Consider the following 19,741-nt stretch of genomic DNA (forward strand, 5'->3'; position numbering starts at 1 on the left):
ACAGCCATCGATCCATCACTCCGGTTCAGTAACGTGTAGCCTGCAGTGCAATCGTTGGGGTTCAGTTAGAGCCCAACGCCTCTCTCGGGGTCAGTTAGAGCCAACACCTCGCACACACGTGCATACGTGTATGAGAGAAACGCGCATCGCTCGGCCCCCGACCGCCCACCGTAACCAGGAACTCCCTGAAATTTTCCTTGCCCTCGCTTCTACCACGGTTTTTTCTATCATCGACGGCCCAAAGAATGTCATGAAGCTGCGTCTCCGGCCCGCCCAGGACGAAAAGCCCATTTTCTGTCATGATTTTTTGTCATAGAAGTAGGAGCCCACCACATTTATGATGATACCAGGTTTTGTCACAATTATCATCATAGAAGTGTCATATGTATGACAGAAAAAAAATTCGTTCGGCCCAAAATGTCACGGATGTGTCTTTTTTTTTGTAGTGATGGGTCGTCCTGTTCGAGCCATCTTCGATGCCCCATGTACACGATTTTCCCAGACCCGCCATCTTTCCTTGACGTTAGCTGACATCGTATCATCCATGCACCGTGGTGCATCCGCAATATCCATGGCACACCTAGCCTGCGACATATCCGTAACCGAGATAGTCGTGCACCGTCGTGATCAGCGTGGCTCTCATGTAGAAATACTCACCTTTGCTGGCGTCCCATGTCTTGGCCGGTCTTTTCCATAACGTGTCTAACTCCTCTTGAAGTAGCCCTAGATACAAATTAATATTATTTCCTGTTTGTTTCGGCCCTTGAATAAGCATGCTCATGTGAATGTACTTTGACTTCATGCACAACCAGGGGGAGGTTGTACATCCATACAAACACGGGCCATGTGTTATGGTTGGTGTTCTGGTTACCAAACGGATTCATGCCATCGGTACATGCGTCGAGCACGATGTTCCTTGCATCACATTCAAAATACCGATAGAAGCTATTCAACACTCTCCACTGGTTTCCATCCTTGACATGTCTCAGCTTCGAATCATCTCCATTGTTGGGCTTCTTCCTCTCCGCGTGCCAGTGCATTAGCTTTGCTTCCTTGGGATCTACAAAATGCCGCTAGAGACAGGGAGTGATCGGTAAGTACCATACAACTTTCTGGGGACATTTCTTCCCGGCCTTCTTGTATCGAGAAGCATTGCACACCGAATAGCTTGTTTTTTCCGCGTGCTCCTTCCGATAAATTATGCAATTGTTGATGCATGCATGGTATCTAATGTGTGGTAGATCAAGAGGGCACACGATCTTCTTGGCCTCATCAACACTAGTAGGACATAGATTCCCCGCGGGAAGAACATCCTTTAGGTACTTGAGATGCTCATCGAGGCTAGTGTCGGTCCATTTGTTTTTAGCCTTCGTCTTCAGGAGTTGGAGCGTGAAACTCAAGCGGGTCACCTCAGGATTGCAACCATCATACAATGGAGTGTTCGAGTCTACCACCAGTTGCTCTAGCTTAGCCTCCTCTCTAGAAGCAGCTCTCTCAGTACTCGTCTCCTTGCAAAGCAATGCTTGAACATGAGGGTCCCGCACAATTGAACTTAGTACCGATGAACTCTGTTGCGTGGAGTCCATGTCATTCTATCCGCTGCCATGTCCAGCCCCTTCTCCTCCGCCATGTCCGGCCCCTTCTCCTCCGCCATGTCCGTCCCCTTCTCCGTCGCCATGTCCGGCCTCTTCCCCGCCACCATTATCGATCATCTCTTCGTCTTGCCCCGTGTCATCATTGCCTGCCCCGTCGGCGTCCTCAACATCGTCATCCTCATCTTCAATTATCCATCAAGTATAGCCATCCATGAAACCAGTCATGAGCAGGTGCGCTTCGACACGACCATCGTCATGGGGGTCGAGCCAAACTATTCCTTTGCATTTTCGACACGGATATAAAACCTCTGTCCGGTTATTTTCTTTCATGTCCTGTACCGCCGACCGCAACCACCTGTCCACCATCGTTCCACTGACCATCGTGAACTCTGCACGGTAATAATAAACAAATTGATTATAAAAAAGCGTGCATGCATCGAAGTCATACAAAAATTTGGCATGACCTTCCCTAAAAATAGGACATATATAGATCTAGAGTTTGGCCGGAATTCACTGAAACGGAAATAAATCGACATTTTGGCAAAACATAGGCAACTCAAAAGCACAATTTGGCGTCAACTCATGCCACACACACAATTTCCATCATATCTCCCAATTATCATATCACACACACATAAACATATTTCCATTTTGCAAAAGCATGAAATTTTAATCACCTCTATCTCGAGATCGAGCACAAGGTGGAGATGATGATGTAGGGAGATCAAAAGTGCACAAAGCTCTTCTTGACAAAGATATATCTAGTTAGGGGACAAATAGGTCACTTAACTAAATGCTACATCTACCTAGCTAGCTAATTTGGGAGGATACAACTTCAACTAGTGGAGGGGGAAGGAAAAAGAGAAAGGAGATGCATTAATGGGGGTGGTGTAGTTAGCTAGGAGTAATGAAGAGAGAGAAAGGTAGGTAGAAGAGGGAAGGTAATGGGGGAGAAGTATTGAGGAAGAAGAAGAGTGAGAGAAGGAGGATGTGGGAGGTAGGCGAAAGGGAAGAGAGGAGATGGGGGAGGGGAGGACGGGTGGGGAAAGGTGGTGGGTTGGTGCGGATTAGCAATAGCGCGGGACATAAAACGCTCTGCTAATAAGAAAGTAGCAGCAGCGTGCTTTCCACACAAGCGCTACTGCTAATCGGGACCAACAGTGTGCCCAATTTGAAAATTAGCAGCATCGACCTCAGAAAAAGCGCGCTACTACTACAACTTTAGCAGTACCGCGGGTCGCGACAACGCGCTGCTGCTAAATGTAGGTTGGTGGACACTGTCGGTCGATATTTGTAGCAGCGCGGGTTGCTCCAAGCGTGCTACTGCTAACTCCGTGTCAGTAGCAAGTTTTGCATGCACGTGCTACTGCTAATTAGCAGTAGCGCTTCTTTTTGAGCCGCGCTGCTGCTAAGATTCTGTGTATAAGGTTTTCCCTAGTAGTGTTCTCCTACTAGATTGATAACCTTGGTTCTTAACTGAGGTAAATACTTATCTCTACTATACTGCATCATCCTCTCCTCTTTAAGGAAATCCCAACACTGCTCACAAGTAGAAAGTTCGAAAGAGACAACATATTGATACATAGTACTCAAGCTTAAGCCAGTGCAAAAAAACATGTGTGATCATTTCCTTGTCATGACCCCGTCACGAGACAACAAAAGTTCCAGCAAACAATGATTGAAGTAAGTGCTTGAGAGCCTTGACTTGAGAACGTTAGTGCGCAGTGATGAGAAACTCTATATCTTGACTCTTTGAAAACTCTTTGTGCTCAAGTTTGTTAAAATAAAACAACAAAAATAAATGAATAAGCTAATAAGTAAGAGTATCCAAGTATTTGTTTTCATGCTAGATTAAACTATGACAAGGGGCATATAATTTTTTTACTATAACTTTAGCGGTTTGGTTATCAAAATGTATATTACCCAGTTAAGCATGTGCTACCTTGTACCAATATGTCCTATCTTCAATATAGCTTGCAGAGAAGAGAAGGATGCGACTATGGGAAACGATCTTTATTGATGAGCTAGATGGATAACTTTGATTTATAAACCCTATTGCTTGAAGACGAGCAATGTTTAAACTTGGGGAAGTTGATGAGTGGATTTTATGCAACTTTGTAGAGCATATTTTAGTGCCAAAATCCCTCATAACATATCCATCTTGCACTTATTCATGTCCCCATTGCATAGTTTACGGCTTTTACTCGTTTTAGCAAGTTCATTGCATAACTTTTATTTTTATTTAGTTTTCTCCTTTTTTGTCTGTGTAGGTGTGTTGACATGTTGATGGACATGGGACATCAAAAGAACCAAGTTGAAGGTCAAACTGAAGAAGATCCAGTCACCAGATCAAGGCCCTACAGATTGTTTGATGTTTTGACATTTATTAAAGTTCTCAAATTGCATATCCAAGGCCACTGACACATCGGAATTTTCTCTAGCAATCCAGTGATACCAAGAACGTCAAAAATCAAAGTTTGTATGAAGAAATGGTGACTAAAATATGAAACATCTCCCAGTGTCCATAGTGTATGACAGCCTTCCATAGGAGTGCAACTACCTTCCATACAACCTTCCATACAAGCTCTCGGCAGCTTTGTAATTTGGCCAGAACTTTCCCGATTTTGCTTTGATTTTGTCCTAATTTGTTCCTTCGGGGTTCTTGACAACCAAGACTTGCATTGGATATGGATTTGTCTCTCCTAGAGCCCTTGGTTGAAAGGGAGGAGTCTACTTCAATAGAGGACACCTGAGGAGGACTCCTATAAGAAGACCTCCAACCCTAGCCGCTATGAATCGTCATCTCCATCCTCCACAGATTCCATCAGCTACCACCACACCTCCATTACAACAACTCTGCCGCAGAGAGAGGGCCAAGACAAGAAGGAGAGGACGCGCCTCTCACGCCCAGCATTGGCCGGAGGGCCGGTGCCCTCTCCATCGCCGCTATCACCATGATCCTCTCCATTTCTAACATCATGTTGGCTTGTAACTTGTATCTACCCTCTTTGTACTCCATCTACATATTTGAGTGAATTATTTGTTCTTGGGGAATAGGATGAACTCTAGTTTGTCTAGCACTGAATGATTTTGTGCGATATGAAATCCCCTCTTTCATGTATTGTTATTATCCTTCGTGATGTTTGGGTGAAGTGCACCATCCAACTGCCTATTTTGGACACAAGGATATTGCTACTGGATGAAGGAGAGAGTGAAGAAAGCCGTGACAGGGCAATCTCTATTGAAGTGGAGGAGAAAAAGTGATAGTAGTAACCTCCACCTACCCCGTCTCTGCCAATTCGATAAGGGAATAGCGGTGACCACCCATTGGCTGCATCCACAGGGAAACCCTGTGGAAACCCTTAATCATCATTTTTGTAACCCGATAGGGGAGGGAACAGTGGTGGCATGCGTGATACAGTTAACTACACGTAGCATCGTATACTGTGCTAGGCTTCGCCCACAAATAAATACATGAGAAGTGGCTTAAATATCTGTAGAACGTGTGAGTAGTAATGATTCCAAATACCTCGAGAATGCCCGTTTGCTGAAGCATCACCCCCTTATTTTATTCGCCATTCTATTTACATTCTTACCTTTGCCTTGTTGTTTAGACAAAACTACCATTATTACCATTCAGTTAACAACTGATGAATAAACTATTTCCAATAACGCTCTAGGTGTGAACATAGCCATGTAAGTCATGACGTAGCTGCGGGGTTGGTAGTTACCTATGCAACCACTCCCTGTGGGATCGGCATACCCTACTTACCACAAATTGTAATAGCCTTGTACCCTTGTAGGTTATCAATTGCTTTGAATCACTTTCATCCTAAGTTCATAACATGATTACATCATTTGATCAAGATCTTGTTGGTAACATTCAACATCAAAAAATATCTTTGTTTATCATTTACCTACTTGAGGACAAGTAGCAATTAAGCTTGGGGATGTTGATACGTCTTAAACATATCTATAATTTTTGTTTGTTTCATGCTATCATGTTATCATTTCTATATACTTTTCATAAGATTTTATATTATTTTTATGGACTAACCTATTAGTTTAGTGCCCAGTGTTAGTTCCACTTTTCTACTTGTTTTTGGTTTCACAGGAAATCAATACCTATGGAGGTTAAAATACGTGTCGATTTAATACAATTGTTTTGGGCAACAAGAAACACAAGAAGCTTCCGGGGAGATCGAGACGTGCACCAGGGGGGCCACACGGGTGCCCAGTGCGGCCAGGGGTGGTGGTCGCGCCCCTACCGTGTGGTGCCAATAGGCACCTCCTTGACCTGATTCCACCACCATAATTCCCTTTAAATATTTTAACCATCCATCGTTCCTACAAAATAATTTTATCACTGTTGCAAGCCACAATTCTGCGAGATCCCATCTGAAGACCTGTTCCTGAGCCCTGCCGAAGGGGGAAGCCATTGCCAAAGTCATCTTCATCAACTTTTCTGCCTTCGTGACCACGTGTGAGTAGTTCTCTTCGGACCTACGAGTCAATAGTATAGTAGCTAGATGGCTCTCTCTCTCTCTCTCTCTCTCTCTCTCTCTCTTTGGATCTTCAATTCCATGTTCTTGTTCTTGATAGAGATCTATTCGACGTAATCGGTGGTGTGTTTGTTGGGACATGACGAATTTTCACTTTATGATCATATTATTCAGTGAAATCGATTGAATATATCTATGTTTTGTTGCTGCATAATTAAATAGCTTTGTACACTATCTGATCTATCTATCTTCTTTGGTCAAGTTTGATTGATTTTCTTTAGAGGGGGTTGTGCTTTGTAGTGAGTTCAATCTTGCGGTGCTCTAACCCAGTGACAGAAAGGGCCAGGAAACGTCTTGTACTGTATTGTATAGTATTATTGTCACTAGCGATAAAACAACGGGTCAAGTCATATTGATTGACTTCTTTGTGTCTATATTAAGTCATCTTTCTTATTGTGATGATGCATGCTGGATACGAGTTTTGTGGTGGAGTACTAGTAGTAGATGCAGTTGGATTAACGTCAAATTATCACGGATCTAATGCCTATATGAGACTATGCTATGGATGATCATAGTCATAAATATTGCAATCCATTCAATTGTCCAACTATAATTTGTTTACCATGACATTCGACTGTTAAAGAGATAGATACCACTAATGAACATATGGCCCCCGGGTCTATTCTCTATTAATAAATTCTTCTACAAAAATTACTATTTTTTTATCCGTTCCACTTCACTATTATCCATCTCTTTTATTTACTTTTAATCTTATAACTATCAATACAAGGGTCTTAGAAACTCTCTTGCCATGTTGGGTGCAAGTTTTTATCTCGTTTGTATGTAGGTGTTATTTATTTTGTTAGCTTAGAAGCTTCTACTGGTTCGATAAACCTTGTTCTTAACTGAGGAAAAACTTTACTCTTGTTCTTCACCCTTCCTCTTTGGGAAAATGCAACGACTCCTGCGGGAGTAGCACTTTCATGGCAGGGAGTCCACTTGATTCCTAGTGTAGTGCCCCCTCCATTAATTAACGGTGGGAGAGTAACCTAAAGCTATCCAACAGAGGCCGTAAGAGGCATCATAGCAGCGACATCATGTGAAACATTCGGAAAGATAGGAACCGTCACATCTTTAATGGTACACGCATGACATGTATCAAGGTGGCCCACCTCACCATAGAGGACATTGCGCAGTGTGATATAACTTTTAGACCAAGAATTCTTTTTGAAACAAGGCAAAAGGCTTGCCATTTTCATTGAATAAGAAGAAGGTTTAAAGAGTCTTGGCCAAAGGCCAGATTACAAGCATCACTCTCGCAGCATTATATTACACAAATATTTTGCTCGGCTAGGCACCACAACGAAGTTTCCGCTTTGATGCGAGTCACAAGCACCCCGAATGGAATCACGGAGTTGCGGAACACACGTGCATTTCGCTCATTCCAAATTTCCAAAGAGATAAGTATCACTAGGGAAAGGAACACCCTTCGAGGTTGTGAATGCCCGTAAGCAATGCTGCACCAGCACTCCTTGACGGAAACCATGCCTCCCCGATCCATAGGATGGACATCATGTAAACCAAGCCATGTTTTGATCATTCCCCAAAATCTGACTGTGTAACGACATTGGAAGAGAATGTGAGCTACTGATTTTGGTGTCTGTTTGCATAGCGAGCAAAGGTTACAATTTGGTCAGCCCCAGCGCTGAAGCCAATCACCAGTCTGAATCCTATTGTTGAAGACCAACCAAGAAAAAAAATGCATTTTGGAGGAGCCCAATTCTTCCACACCAAAAGAGGCATATGTGTGTCGACAAGGCCAAGAAATTGTGCGTTGTACACCGCCGCCGCCGAATAACGGCCATCATTGGTGAGCTTCCAGGAAATCGAATCAGCCACATCGGGGTTAAGTTAAACGTGTGATAGCATAGCCCAAAGGTTGTCAAACTCGGCTATGTGGTTGATAGTGAGGTTCCTACCAATGTCTACTTTGGAAATCCATGATTTGTTGTGTAAGCCCTTCTGGATGGTGCAGTCTTTTCTTGTAGAGATATCAAAAATCTTTGGTGCAGTGTCTTTGGGTCTCATACCGTTCAGCTAGGTAGATTCCCAAAACGAGGCCCTTAACCCATTGCCAATCGGAACCTTGGTGGCAGCAGCACGTATGTATTTATCTTTGTCATCACAAGGGTTTCCCAAGTTTACCCAAGGCTTGCGTGGGTCCGTCCAAGCTCCCCACAGCCACCGGATGCGAAGGGCAGCAGCATATTTTCCAAGGTAAGAATACCTAGGCGACCATGTACTTTAGATTTGCACACTTGCTCCTAGTTGATATTGCATTTTCTGCCAGAAACCTTGTCACAACTAGCCCAAAGATATGCACGCTGAAGGGAGTTGATCTTTTTCAGGACCTCAAGATGGTGGTTTAGTGTCGTCAGGTAATATATATATCAATCACCGTTACAACTGACTTGACAAGCACTACCATTCCAGGCGATGCAATGTGTCTGCCCATCCAAGGGGTAAGTTGAGCTGCAATCTTATCTCCAGGCATTGAAAGTGGATTTTATTTAATTTCTTGATCGACAACGGCAGCCCCGGAAATTTCATAGGGAAAGACGAGCATTTGGCAGGGAATGAGAGGAGGATATCATCCAGATCCAAGTTGACTCCCCGGATGGGGGCAACTAGGCTTTTTGAGCAGTTGGTAGTCAGACCCGTAAACTGTCGAAAGTGAGCAAGTATGTCCACAAACAACTTGACTTCCGTTTTTATGGGAGCAAGGAAAACAACCGTATCATCTGCGTAGAGGGAAGCCCTGATCGTCATAGCATTACCACCAAGAGGGTGCAACTTTCCTTACTCCCATCGATGGCCAAAATGAAAGGGAGGGGGATAGAGGATCTCCTTGACTCAAGCCACTCCCAAGCTAGATAGGGTTGCTCGGAATACCATTGAGCAAGACTCGCAGCGATGGCGAGGCCAAGCGGGCCAAAACCCAACCTCAAAAGTGTGGAGGAACTCCAAGGTGTCTGAGAAGGTAGAGGAGATAGTTTCAAGGAACAGAGTCAGATGCTTTCTTGATGCCAATCTTGAAGAGTAGTGTCGATGTTTTGTTGGGGTGGAAACGCCTCGCAAGATTGTGCATATACATAAAGTTATCATGAATACAACGCCCCATGGTGAATGCACTTTGAGCCTGGGTAACAAGGTCGTTCATGTGTGGGGCAAGCCAAGGTCGTCCAAAGTGTTTTAGACCAAGAATTAACCTAACGCGTGAGTAATCCACATGTGGTATGATATCCTTGGGGTTTCCGACGTGTCCCGGGTATTGCCACTTTGTATATATTTTTCGCTTCTTAGGGACTATTCGGAGTCCCTCTGCTCCACGCTGCCGCTCACGGAACTGGCGGAGTTCTAGTTGAAAATTGCAGAGCGAGTGAACAGGTACTCCCCATATTCTCAAATTCCATGGAGCTGCTAGACTGCCGAACAACCCCTTAATGAGCTCCTATCGGCCACTAATTTTTTCATACGAACTTATTAGGCAGCATGTGTTGTTTCAACATCCGAATTATTTGCTTCATGATGTAATCATCGGTTCAACGATATAATTTGTTACATAAAAACCTCTTCGTTACATAGCTTCTTTTTTTAGCAAACTTGGTTACATAACTAAATGTTCAATTTATATGTGTGCCATTGTCGAGAGACGTCTGCTTTGGTGACTTAGGTCTGGACCGCCACCATCTTTGGTGGCGGCCGCTGGCTGCTTGCTTGTCTTCATGATCTGAAGAAGGGATTTCTCCCCTAGTTTGCTGTCCCCTAGCAAGTTTGCTAGGGTTTGTTGTCCCCTAGTAACAGAACAAGGGTTTGTTGTCCTCCAGCGGCTACTGCCGATCGTGAGTTCTTTCATTGTCCTACATCATCTTGACTGTCGGGAGCGCACCTGATAGTATGGTTGGACGATCTCAATGAAGATCATGAGCTGGAATTGCCGTGGTTTGCCACAAGCTACGGCGGTGCGTACACTTTTGAGCATTCAGAAGCGTAGGTGTCCTGATGTTATGTTTCTGATGGAGAATCACTTTGATGGATATCCTGCCGAGTGTCTTCATCTCATGTGAAGATGGATCACAAGCTTGTTGTCCAGAGGGATGGCCAGAGCAGTGGCTTAATTTTGTTCTGGAAGAAGGAATTTGCAGTTAATTTGCGTGATAAAACCGACAACTACATTGATGTGTTCAAGTGGGGTAGATAATTTTTGGAGGCTTACAGGGCTGTATGGAGAACCGAGATGGAATAATAAACACCTAACTTGGAGCCGGCTGAGGGACTTGAGAAAAATTGGTGACATGCCATGGATGGTAATCGGTGATTTAAATGAGATAATGTATTCTTTTGAAATGGAAGGGGGTAATGAATGTCCAGATCAATTTGTGAAGGCTTTTAGGGATGCGGTGGAAGACCGTAACTTGTCTGACCATGGTTTTGTTGGTGATAAATTCACCTGGCATAGAGCTTTGATCAGGGAGAGGCTAGATCATGCTCTCACAAATGATGGCTAGAATCAAATGTTCCCTAGCGCGATTCTGGAACACTTGGAATATAACAAGTCGGATCACAGACCAATAATTATGAGTTTGCATGAGGAAGTGGTCCAAGAACCCATGGAAAGATCAGTCCTCTGGTTCAAGGCACATTGGCTGAGAGAAGAAAAGTTCAAAGAGGTGGTAGAAGAAGCTTGACAGTCTTCAGGGCCGGAGCAGCAGAATATTGGGCTTGTACGCCATTTGGTGTATGTTCATGAACAACTTTATCAGTGGGACAAGACGGTGTTGCGTAAATCTTTAAAGAATATTAAGAAGGTACAGAGAGAATTAGAGAAAGTTTCCAGGGATGTGCTTTCTTAGGAAAATGTTAAAAAACAAAAGGAACTTGAGGAAGAGCTAAAACGGTTATTGCAAATGGAGGAGATCCACTGGGCTCAAAGGAGTCGTATAAACTGGCTCATGTTCGGTGACCGAAATTCGTCATATTTCCAAAAGTTTGCGTCTGCTCACATATTAAGGAACCGAATAAGCAAGCTGAAGGATGATCAAGGCATTTGTCGGGAGGGTATTGCATCCTTAAACCCGCTGATTTCCCAATATTTTGCGGGCCTGTTCTCCACCGAGATTGATGAACCGGATCCTAGTTTGCTTGAAAAGGTGAATCAGAGGGTAATGACGCAGATGAATGAAGCTCTACTAAAACCATATACTCCTAAAGTGGTAAAAAAGCTTTTTTATTCATTGGCGATATGAAAGCTCCCGGTACGGACGGATTGCATGCTATCTTATAAAAAAATGTTGGCACATCCTTGGTGATGCTTTAACTACTGAAGTTCTTGATGCTATTAATAACAAGGCTATTCCTGAAGGATGGAATGACATGGTCATTGTTCTTATCCCAAAAGTGGACAACCCGGACAGGATCACGCAATATAGACCGATAAGTCTTTGAAATGTTCTTTATAAGGTGATCTCTAAAATGACAGCTTTTCGTCTTAAGCTCTATCTTGATGATATTATTGCCCCAGTGCAAAGTGCATTCATTCCAGGCCGACTCATTACGGATAACATTTTGCTAGCTTATGAATGCATTCATACTATAAAAAATAAAAAGAAAGGAAAGGAGGGGTATTGTGCTGTAAAGCTTGATATGCACAAAGCCTATGATTGTGTGGAGTGGATATTCCTGGAGAGGATGATGGAAAAGTAGGATTTGAAAAGGAGTTTGTGAAGCTTTTAATGGCTTGTGTTTCCTCGGTGAAATACAAAGTGAGGTACAATGATCAAGAAACGGAGGAATTTACCCCTTCAAGGGGGCTCTGACAAGGGGACCCCTTATCACCTTATTTATTTCTTATGTGTGCAGAGGGTTTATCTAGTGCTTTGGCTCATAAAGAGGATGTTCGTGGCATTGAAGGTGTTCGGGTGTGTAGAAATGCATCATCTAAGTCTCTCATTTACTATTTGCTGATAATTCCCTAATCCTTATGAAAGCGGATATGAATAATGCAACCCCATTGAGACAGGTATTGGATGAATACTATGCAAGTTCTGGACAATTGGTGAGTGAAGGGAAGTGTAGTATCTTCTTTAGCCCAAATGTGAATGTGGATATCAAAGCTCAGGTCTGTGCAAAACTGAAAATAATGACAGAAGCTATCTCTGACACATATCTTGGTATTCCATCTATGGTGGGGTTGGACCGGAGTGATAGTTTCTCTCATCTCATTGAAACAGTCGTTAATCGACTTAAAGGTTGGAAGGAAAGGTTGTTGTCCTTGGGAGGAAAGGAAATTATTTTGAAAGCAATTATCCAATCTATCCCAGTTTATGCCATGGCTGTTTTTAAAATTCCAAAGAAAATATGTAAAGAAATCATGGATGCAATGGCGGCCTTTTGGTGGGGGGATACAGAGGAAGAGAAGAAAATGCACTGGCTAGCTTGGTGGAGGATGTGCCTTCCAAAAGATAAAGGAGGTATGGGTTTCGGGACCTCCATGATTTTAATTTAGCCATGCTAGCGAAACAAAGCTGGCGAATGGTAACGCATCCAGACACTCTTTGTGCTACTGTCTTAAGAGCAAAGTACTTTCCTGATGAAAATATTTAAAAGGCAGGGCCAAAAAAGGGATCATCTTTTACGTGGGAGAGTATCGCCGATGGTCTGGAAACGTTCAGGAGAGGCCACATTTGGAGTGTTGGTTCGGATGAGAAAATAAATATCTGGGAGGACCATTGTGTACCTTCAAGTCCAACATGGATGATCCAAACAAGGAAAGGGAACGTGTTACTAAGGACGGTGAATGAGTTGATTGATCCCAATACAGGAGACTGGGATGTGGAACTTATCAGGATTATTTTCCTTCCAACTAATGCAGAAAGAATTTTGAGAATTCCTCTATCAGTGCATCTAAACGAGGATTTTGTAGCATGGCATAAGACCAAATCACACTCATTTTTTGTTCTGTCAGCCTACTACTTAGAATGGGAACACCAGTTTGGTTCAAAAATTATTAGTAGCTAGTGAAGGGACCTCAAATGTTAATCATGTTTGGTCGGCTGTGTGGAAGTTGGAAGTCCCTTGTAAGATAAAAATCTTCATCTGGCGTGCTCTTAAAGGTGTTGTTCCTGGTATGGCAGTTCTTGCTTCTAGGCATATTAAAGTCTCAACATAATGTCCTATCTGTTGTTCTGGGCCTGAAGATATTCACCATTTGCTGTTTACTTGTACACGCGCTCGGCAAGTTTGGAAGGCACTTGGCCTTAATACAGTTATTGATCAAGCATTGCCAGTGGATCTTTCAGGCTCTGTAGTTTTGGAAGAAATCCTACGATGGCCACACAAAAAGTCGCCGGTATTAGGACAGCTAGGCTTGCAAGAAACATTGGTTGTGGCCTCATGGTACATATGGTGGGAAAGGAGGGAAGCAAGGAAAGGCGAGAATGTCAAACGACCTCTTAGCGCAGCTTTCGCTATCCAAGCACTAACGGCAGACTATGCAGAGATGTCTCCTCAGGAGCAGGCGAGAAGAGTACGCTGGGAGAAACCACTTATTGGTACTTACAAGTTAAACACTGATGCATCTTTCTTTGAAGATGGTACAGGATCAATGGCTGTTGTTGTGCATAACAGTCGTGGGGAAGCAATTGCCGGTGCCGCAGAGATATTCAGTTATGCCTCAAGTGTTGCGTCTGCAGAAGGAATGACACTTTACCTTGGTCTTTGACTAGTACATGATATTGGATGCTCAAAAATCACTGTGGAGTCAGACTGTTTAGAGCTAGTTACCGCTTGCAATGGAGGTTCAAAGATACTGACATCATATATTGCTATTTTATATGATGCTTTCCAACTTGCACATGGATATTGCCGACTCAGTTTCGTCATTGCCGAGGGAAGCAAATAAGTTGGCACATGTTTTAGCGAGCCATGCTTATGACTAAAAAGAAATTTTTTGGTGGGATGATGTCCCGCCTAATTTTCTTTTACCTCGTGTACTGAATGATGTAACACTCTCAAATTTGCAATAAAGTGCCAAGAGGCTTCCTTTAAAAAAATATTGCACCATTGCCAAAGGGCAGATACAAAGCCGTGATAGCCAATAATGTGATCGATAAAGTACAACATCTTAGGCCTCTCCCAATGCATGGGGGCTTAAAAGAGGTGTTAAGTGCACTTAAAATCTTAGCAACTAGTCTTCACAATGCACAGGTGCTTAGCTTTGGTAGCTAAGTTTCCCTCGTGGAATTGTTTAATAATTAAACTCCCTCATGTATTGGTTGGTAGTCTTTTTACATAGGTTCGCGTGCTTAGCACCGTTTCTTTCTAGGGTCATCATAATGCTCCTCTCTCTCTCCTCTTTAATTGCTTTGCCACATCATTTTTTTACCTATGTGGCGTTCTTAGCACCCGTACATCTTGGAGCACTGGAAAAGGGCCTTATGGAGGCAGCACAAACCTTCGGACGAGGCCACAAAGCCGCGACAGCCTAGAGGTCAGCTTGCAGGGGCACACGAACGACTGGGCGCAGGTGAAGGCCGTTCTTCCTTTGGATGGTGATGCTCAGCTCCTCTGCCATGTCCAGCTCGATTCGTGATACTCCAAGCGGGAGCTCCCAGTCAAAGTGGTACAGTAGCGAGGCGAGCGCGAGCTCCATGCTATGCTGCGCAAACGTCATTCCAGGGCACATTCTTCGCCCTGCTCCGAAGGGTAAGAACTCGAAGTCTGTGCCCTTGAAATCGATTGGGCCACTCCCGAACCTCTCTGGCTTAAACACTTCGGCGTCGGCCCAGTACTTGTTGTCCCTGCCGATTGCCCACACGTTCACAAACACGGTGGTGCCCTTGGGCACGTCGTACCCCATGACCTTGCATGTCTCCCGGCACTCCCTTGGCAGGAGCAATGGCACCGCTGGGTGCAGCCTCAGTGTCTCCTTGATGACGAGCTTCAGGTAGCTCAAGTTGGTCAGGTCATCTTCTGTCACCGTCGGGCTCCCTTGGAGCGTGTCGCGCAGCTCGGCTTGTGCTTTCTGCATCGCTCCCGGGTTTCTCATGAGCTCCGCCATGGCCCATTGCACGGTCGTCGCCGATGTCTCACTCCCGGCACTGAAAATGTCCTGCATTATGACATGAACGATTAGTTCTATGAGATCAGAATGTCGGTTCAAATTATGCATTCGGACATACATCAGCAGCACACTTACTCGGATGAGGGATTTGATGGCTCCCATGGTGAGGGGCACCTCCAGGCCATCTTCCTTCTGCAACCTTAGGAGCACGTCCACCATGTCCTCTTCCACGTCTTCCACCACGCTACGCTCCTGGTGCTGCCTGATGACGCAATCCATCAGCTCGAACATCTTGCGGGCGTTCGCCTCTGCCCGGCGCGCAGTACCGCTCAAAAGGTTCACGATCTTCCACGACGGGAACAGGTCGCCGAGGCTGAACCCGGCGGCGATCTTTAGCGCCTCGGCGAGGACCTCCAAGAACTCGTCGCGCTGATCGAACCGGTCACCGATCATGGTACGGAGTACTGCATCCGTCATGAGCGCGGCTAACCGCTCACCGACATCCACGGTTTGGCCCGGCGAACACGCGGCGAGGGAGGCGACGAGGCGGCCAACCTCCTCCTCCCGGACGCGGCGGAACGACCGCACTCGCCGGGCGCTGAGCAACTCGAGGACGCTTGTCTTGCGGAGCTGCCGCCATAGGGCGCCGTACGGCGCGAACACCAGGCCCGGCGCGTCGCCGTCGGCCAACAAGATCCGCATGCTGGGTCTCCACGGCCGGGTCGCGAAGCTGAGGTCGTGGGTTTTGGTGACCTCCCGAGCGGCGTCGGGGGACGATGCGACGACGACAGGGACCTCGCCGAGCTGCAGGTACATGAGGGGCGCGTCGAGCCGGTGTGCGAGGTCGGCGATGGCGCGGTGCAGGAGCGGCCCGTGGATAATCACCTGGTGGAGGTTGCCGACGACTGGCAGCCGCCAGGGGCTGGGCGGAAGGTTAGCTACGCCGGTGTCGCGGCGCTTCCACAGCTTGAGGAGCAGGCAAGGTAGAAGGAGAGCCAAGATGACGCAGAACCAGGAGGCGACTTGCCTCACCATGGCCATTGTGCGCGCGCTTCCAGAGCTTAAGCTATGGATCGATGGCCGATGGAATTCACAACATCGCCCAGGCCCCAGGCTAGCTTATAAGGAGCGTGGACGATGTGTGTAAGCGAGACTCATTCAGGCAGGTCAGCGTGGTATCGTCCCTCGCTATCTATCCCAGGGATATACGGTGTTGTCTATATTATATCTCTGAGATACACGGTGACATTTGGAGATATCTATATATTGTATCCGATCTATAAGACTATAACACTATGCTCCCTAATTTTAAAGAATCCACATTGAATTGAGGTTTTCAATTGAAGAGTCATTCAATTTTGACCGGGTCAACAATTTCTCAGGGCTCTTTCATTTATTATACATTACTAGTAGAATGTTCGTGTCTTGTCACGGGCTTTTAAATGTTTGTATCAGTTGCATATATATAAATATAATGCATGTCAAATTTTAAATGTAAAGAAAAGATAGTTATTAACGGACAAAAGATAATTGAAATTACGAGCAAATCCCCGGTAGTACGGTAGAATCACCTCGGCGCGCTCTACAGCAATCGACTGGCCTATGATCTAAGCAAGTCCCTCTCTGTAGAAACCAGTAGAAGCAGGGAGCATGTTTTGGATTTGTTCTTTGACGCACGCGTCTCTCGAGACAAAGAGAAGAGGCGGCGTGTGTGCCATGTCACCAGCTCACCTATTTTGCTTCACCTGACCAAACTCGATGTGCAGGTTGCATTCTGCTAGAGCTAGATCTAGGCTCTACGATTTTTATATATTTTTACATAGTTAATTGCCCGTGTGTTGTAGCGGGCCATACATATTCTATTGGCTTAATACTAATCGTGCCTATCATATACTTTTATCACCAAATCACTTTTTTCTTCTTCTTTCGCCACCCACTTTCTTCGCCATAAAAATACAAGCTCGCTCACAACCTCCGTTAGAGCATCTCCAACGGTAGCCCGCAAATTTCCTACCGCATCTGTGCACAGACAGGGGGACCAGTGTGCGGACACGGATGCGGGATGACGACATCCAACCGTAGCCGCATACATCCGGCCTTCCTCAATTTTTTTAAGTCTGCACGATCAAATAGCCGCAGACAATGGGTATAGACGTGCAAATAGCCGCGTACAATTGGTACGGACGTTCAAATAGCCGCAGCAGTAGTTCAAATATTACATCCCAACATTGTTTTCACCTTTAACGGCGACCGAGGAAAAGCAAGGTGGAGCCCTGCTACAGTGCTAGACGCGACACAGACGTAGAGTTCCGGCAGGGGTGTGGCGTCGCGGCCAGGGTGGTGGAGCGGCAGCGAAGGCAAGAGGGAGAGAAAGAAGACAAGAAAATGGGGAGGATGGAGGCGCGTCGCTTGGAAAGGGTTTTGGGTGGGCCTGGGTTATCAGAGTCATACATGTCTGGTGTCCGGACTTCCGCAACTGTCCCCCACTTTTGTCTTCAGTTTGCGAAAGAAAACACATCCGGACCATCCAATGGACCAATACAGGACCGAGTTGGATGGCTTCCACGGTTCGGACAGAGTGATCCAGACGAATGTGGGCGGTTTGCGGATTCGCCTTGAAGATGCCCTTAATCTAGCTCACAATCCTCCCTCCCTCTATCTCTCTCTCTCTTCCTCCCTCCCTTCCGCACCCCCCTCTCTCTCCCTCTCTCTCTCCTTTTAATGCTCCATCTATGTTTCTAACAAAAAGTTTGTCACGCACTATTTCCAAAATAAAGGAGCATTCTAGTCAGCATGTATATTAGTGACGCAAGATATTTGGGTTCGTCCAAAAACTCGCATCTTTTTTAGAGAAAAAGCCTAAGCCCGACTTTATAAATAAAGCCACAAGGCAGCGTCATAAGCCCAAACATCAACCAGGGCGATACACCCAACATCCACAGCACCAGAAAGTATTCCGCAGGCACACGAAAGTACTAGGGATACATGGCAACCTGCCAAACACGGCACGCAGGCCGGAAGGATAACGAAACAGCCATCAGCAGGAAAGACGAGACTGCACCAAGCAGGGTTAGACATCAGGAGCCTGCCCGGAGATGGAGGACGCCGAGGCCCGAATTTTAGAGATTAGCAGGTCCAGAGCTCCCCGATCGTCCTCTTTAGTCAATGATCTCCACTGCTGCAAGAATATACATGATTTGAAAAGAACGTCAGCAGCCTTCGAAGGAAAGACATGTTCAATAGTAAATTTGTTCCTAATCGTCCAAAGGAACCAGCAAATCGCACCGAAGCCAACCCAGAAAACCCTCTTAGTGACCACAACCAACGAGTTGGCTAGGTTTCTCATCTCTTGAAAGGAGGAGGGGTTCCAAGTAACCTGAAGCCACGACCGGACGCAACACCACACTAACTTAGTTAATACACAGTGAAAGAAGATGTGCTCCGTGCTTTCCACAACACCGCAAAGAGCACAAAATTCTGAGCCCAGACCATTACGCTTACGGATTTGGTCAGCAACGGGGAGCAGACCTCTAAAGGCTTGCCAGAGGAAGATTTTAACCTTAGGAGGAACTTTGGACCTCCAAATGCAAGAGAAACTATTGGAAGGGACACCTCCGATGAGCCTCGCGTACAAAGACTTAACCGAAAACCGACCAAAGGCAGAATGAGGCCAGGCAACAGAGTATGGCGACTCCGAGAGCAGGGGGAAGAAGGTAGAAAGGCTTTGCCAGTCTTCCAACTCTTCAGGAGTCAGGGAGCGGCGAAAGGCCAAATCCCAATTATTAGCTGCCACCTCCGCGATGGACATGCGAGGGTTAGGACAGAACGAAAACAACACCGGGAAACTACGAGCCAAAGGAGCATCACCACACCACTAGTCGCGCCAAAAACGTACCGAGGTACCATCACCCACAATAAACTTAACATGATCCAGGAAGAGAGGCCCGACTTTAACAACGTCCTTCTAGAACTGAGATCCACGCTGGGTACCGACAAACATAGGGCTGGAGTGAGGAAACTATTTAGCCTTAAGAATGGAATACCTAAGAGAGCCGGCCCCAGTGGTCATGATTTTCCACCACCATTTAATTAACAGACACTTGTTCATGACATGCGTATTAATAATGCTTAACCCTCCAAGGTTTTTAGGCCTACACATAAGCTTCCATTTAACCAGCTTGTATTTCCGCTTATTATCAGTAGCGTTCCAATAGAAAGCACCCCTGTGTTTGTCAAAACCGGCATGGATGCCAACCGAAAGGAGATAGAAGCCCATAAGGAACATAGGGACGGAGGAGAGACAAGCATTAATGAGAGAAACTTTGCCAGCATTGGTATTGTATCTACCACGCCATGGAAGAACCCTATTTCCCACCTTAGACACAGCCGAAGCAAAGTCCTTTAGCATGAAGCACCATAGGAGAGATAGGAAGACCCAAATATTTGAAAGGGAAAGAGCCCAGGGAACAATTTAGCAACCTAGCAACTCTCAAGGCCTCTGTATCATCGACGCCAGTAACCAG

The 19,741-nt window shown here is 45.5% G+C and overlaps 1 protein-coding gene across 1 annotated transcript; it reads right to left on the reverse strand.

Moving 5' to 3' along the window:
- Window positions 1-14,578: 14,578 nt before the first annotated feature.
- Window positions 14,579-16,259, reverse strand: LOC119321095 (zealexin A1 synthase-like). Its single transcript, XM_037594931.1, has 2 exons — window positions 15,354-16,259; window positions 14,579-15,266 (listed from the first exon to the last, which is right to left on the reverse strand). The coding sequence occupies exons 1-2, from the start codon at window positions 16,257-16,259 to the stop codon at window positions 14,640-14,642; spliced, it is 1,533 nt and encodes a 510-aa protein (XP_037450828.1). The 3' UTR covers window positions 14,579-14,639.
- Window positions 16,260-19,741: the final 3,482 nt, after the last annotated feature.

The sequence above is a fragment of the Triticum dicoccoides genome, chromosome 6B, assembly GCF_002162155.2.
Source record: "Triticum dicoccoides isolate Atlit2015 ecotype Zavitan chromosome 6B, WEW_v2.0, whole genome shotgun sequence".
NCBI classification, from domain to species: Eukaryota; Viridiplantae; Streptophyta; class Magnoliopsida; order Poales; family Poaceae; genus Triticum; species Triticum dicoccoides.

Coding starts and splice junctions, on each gene's coding strand:
- LOC119321095 (XM_037594931.1), bottom strand. CDS start 16,259: ATGGCCATGGTGAGGCAAGTCGCCTCCTGGTTCTGCGTCATCTTGGCT. Junction 15,267..15,353: donor CCATCAAATCCCTCATCCGA/GTAAGTGTGCTG, acceptor GTCATAATGCAG/GACATTTTCAGTGCCGGGAG.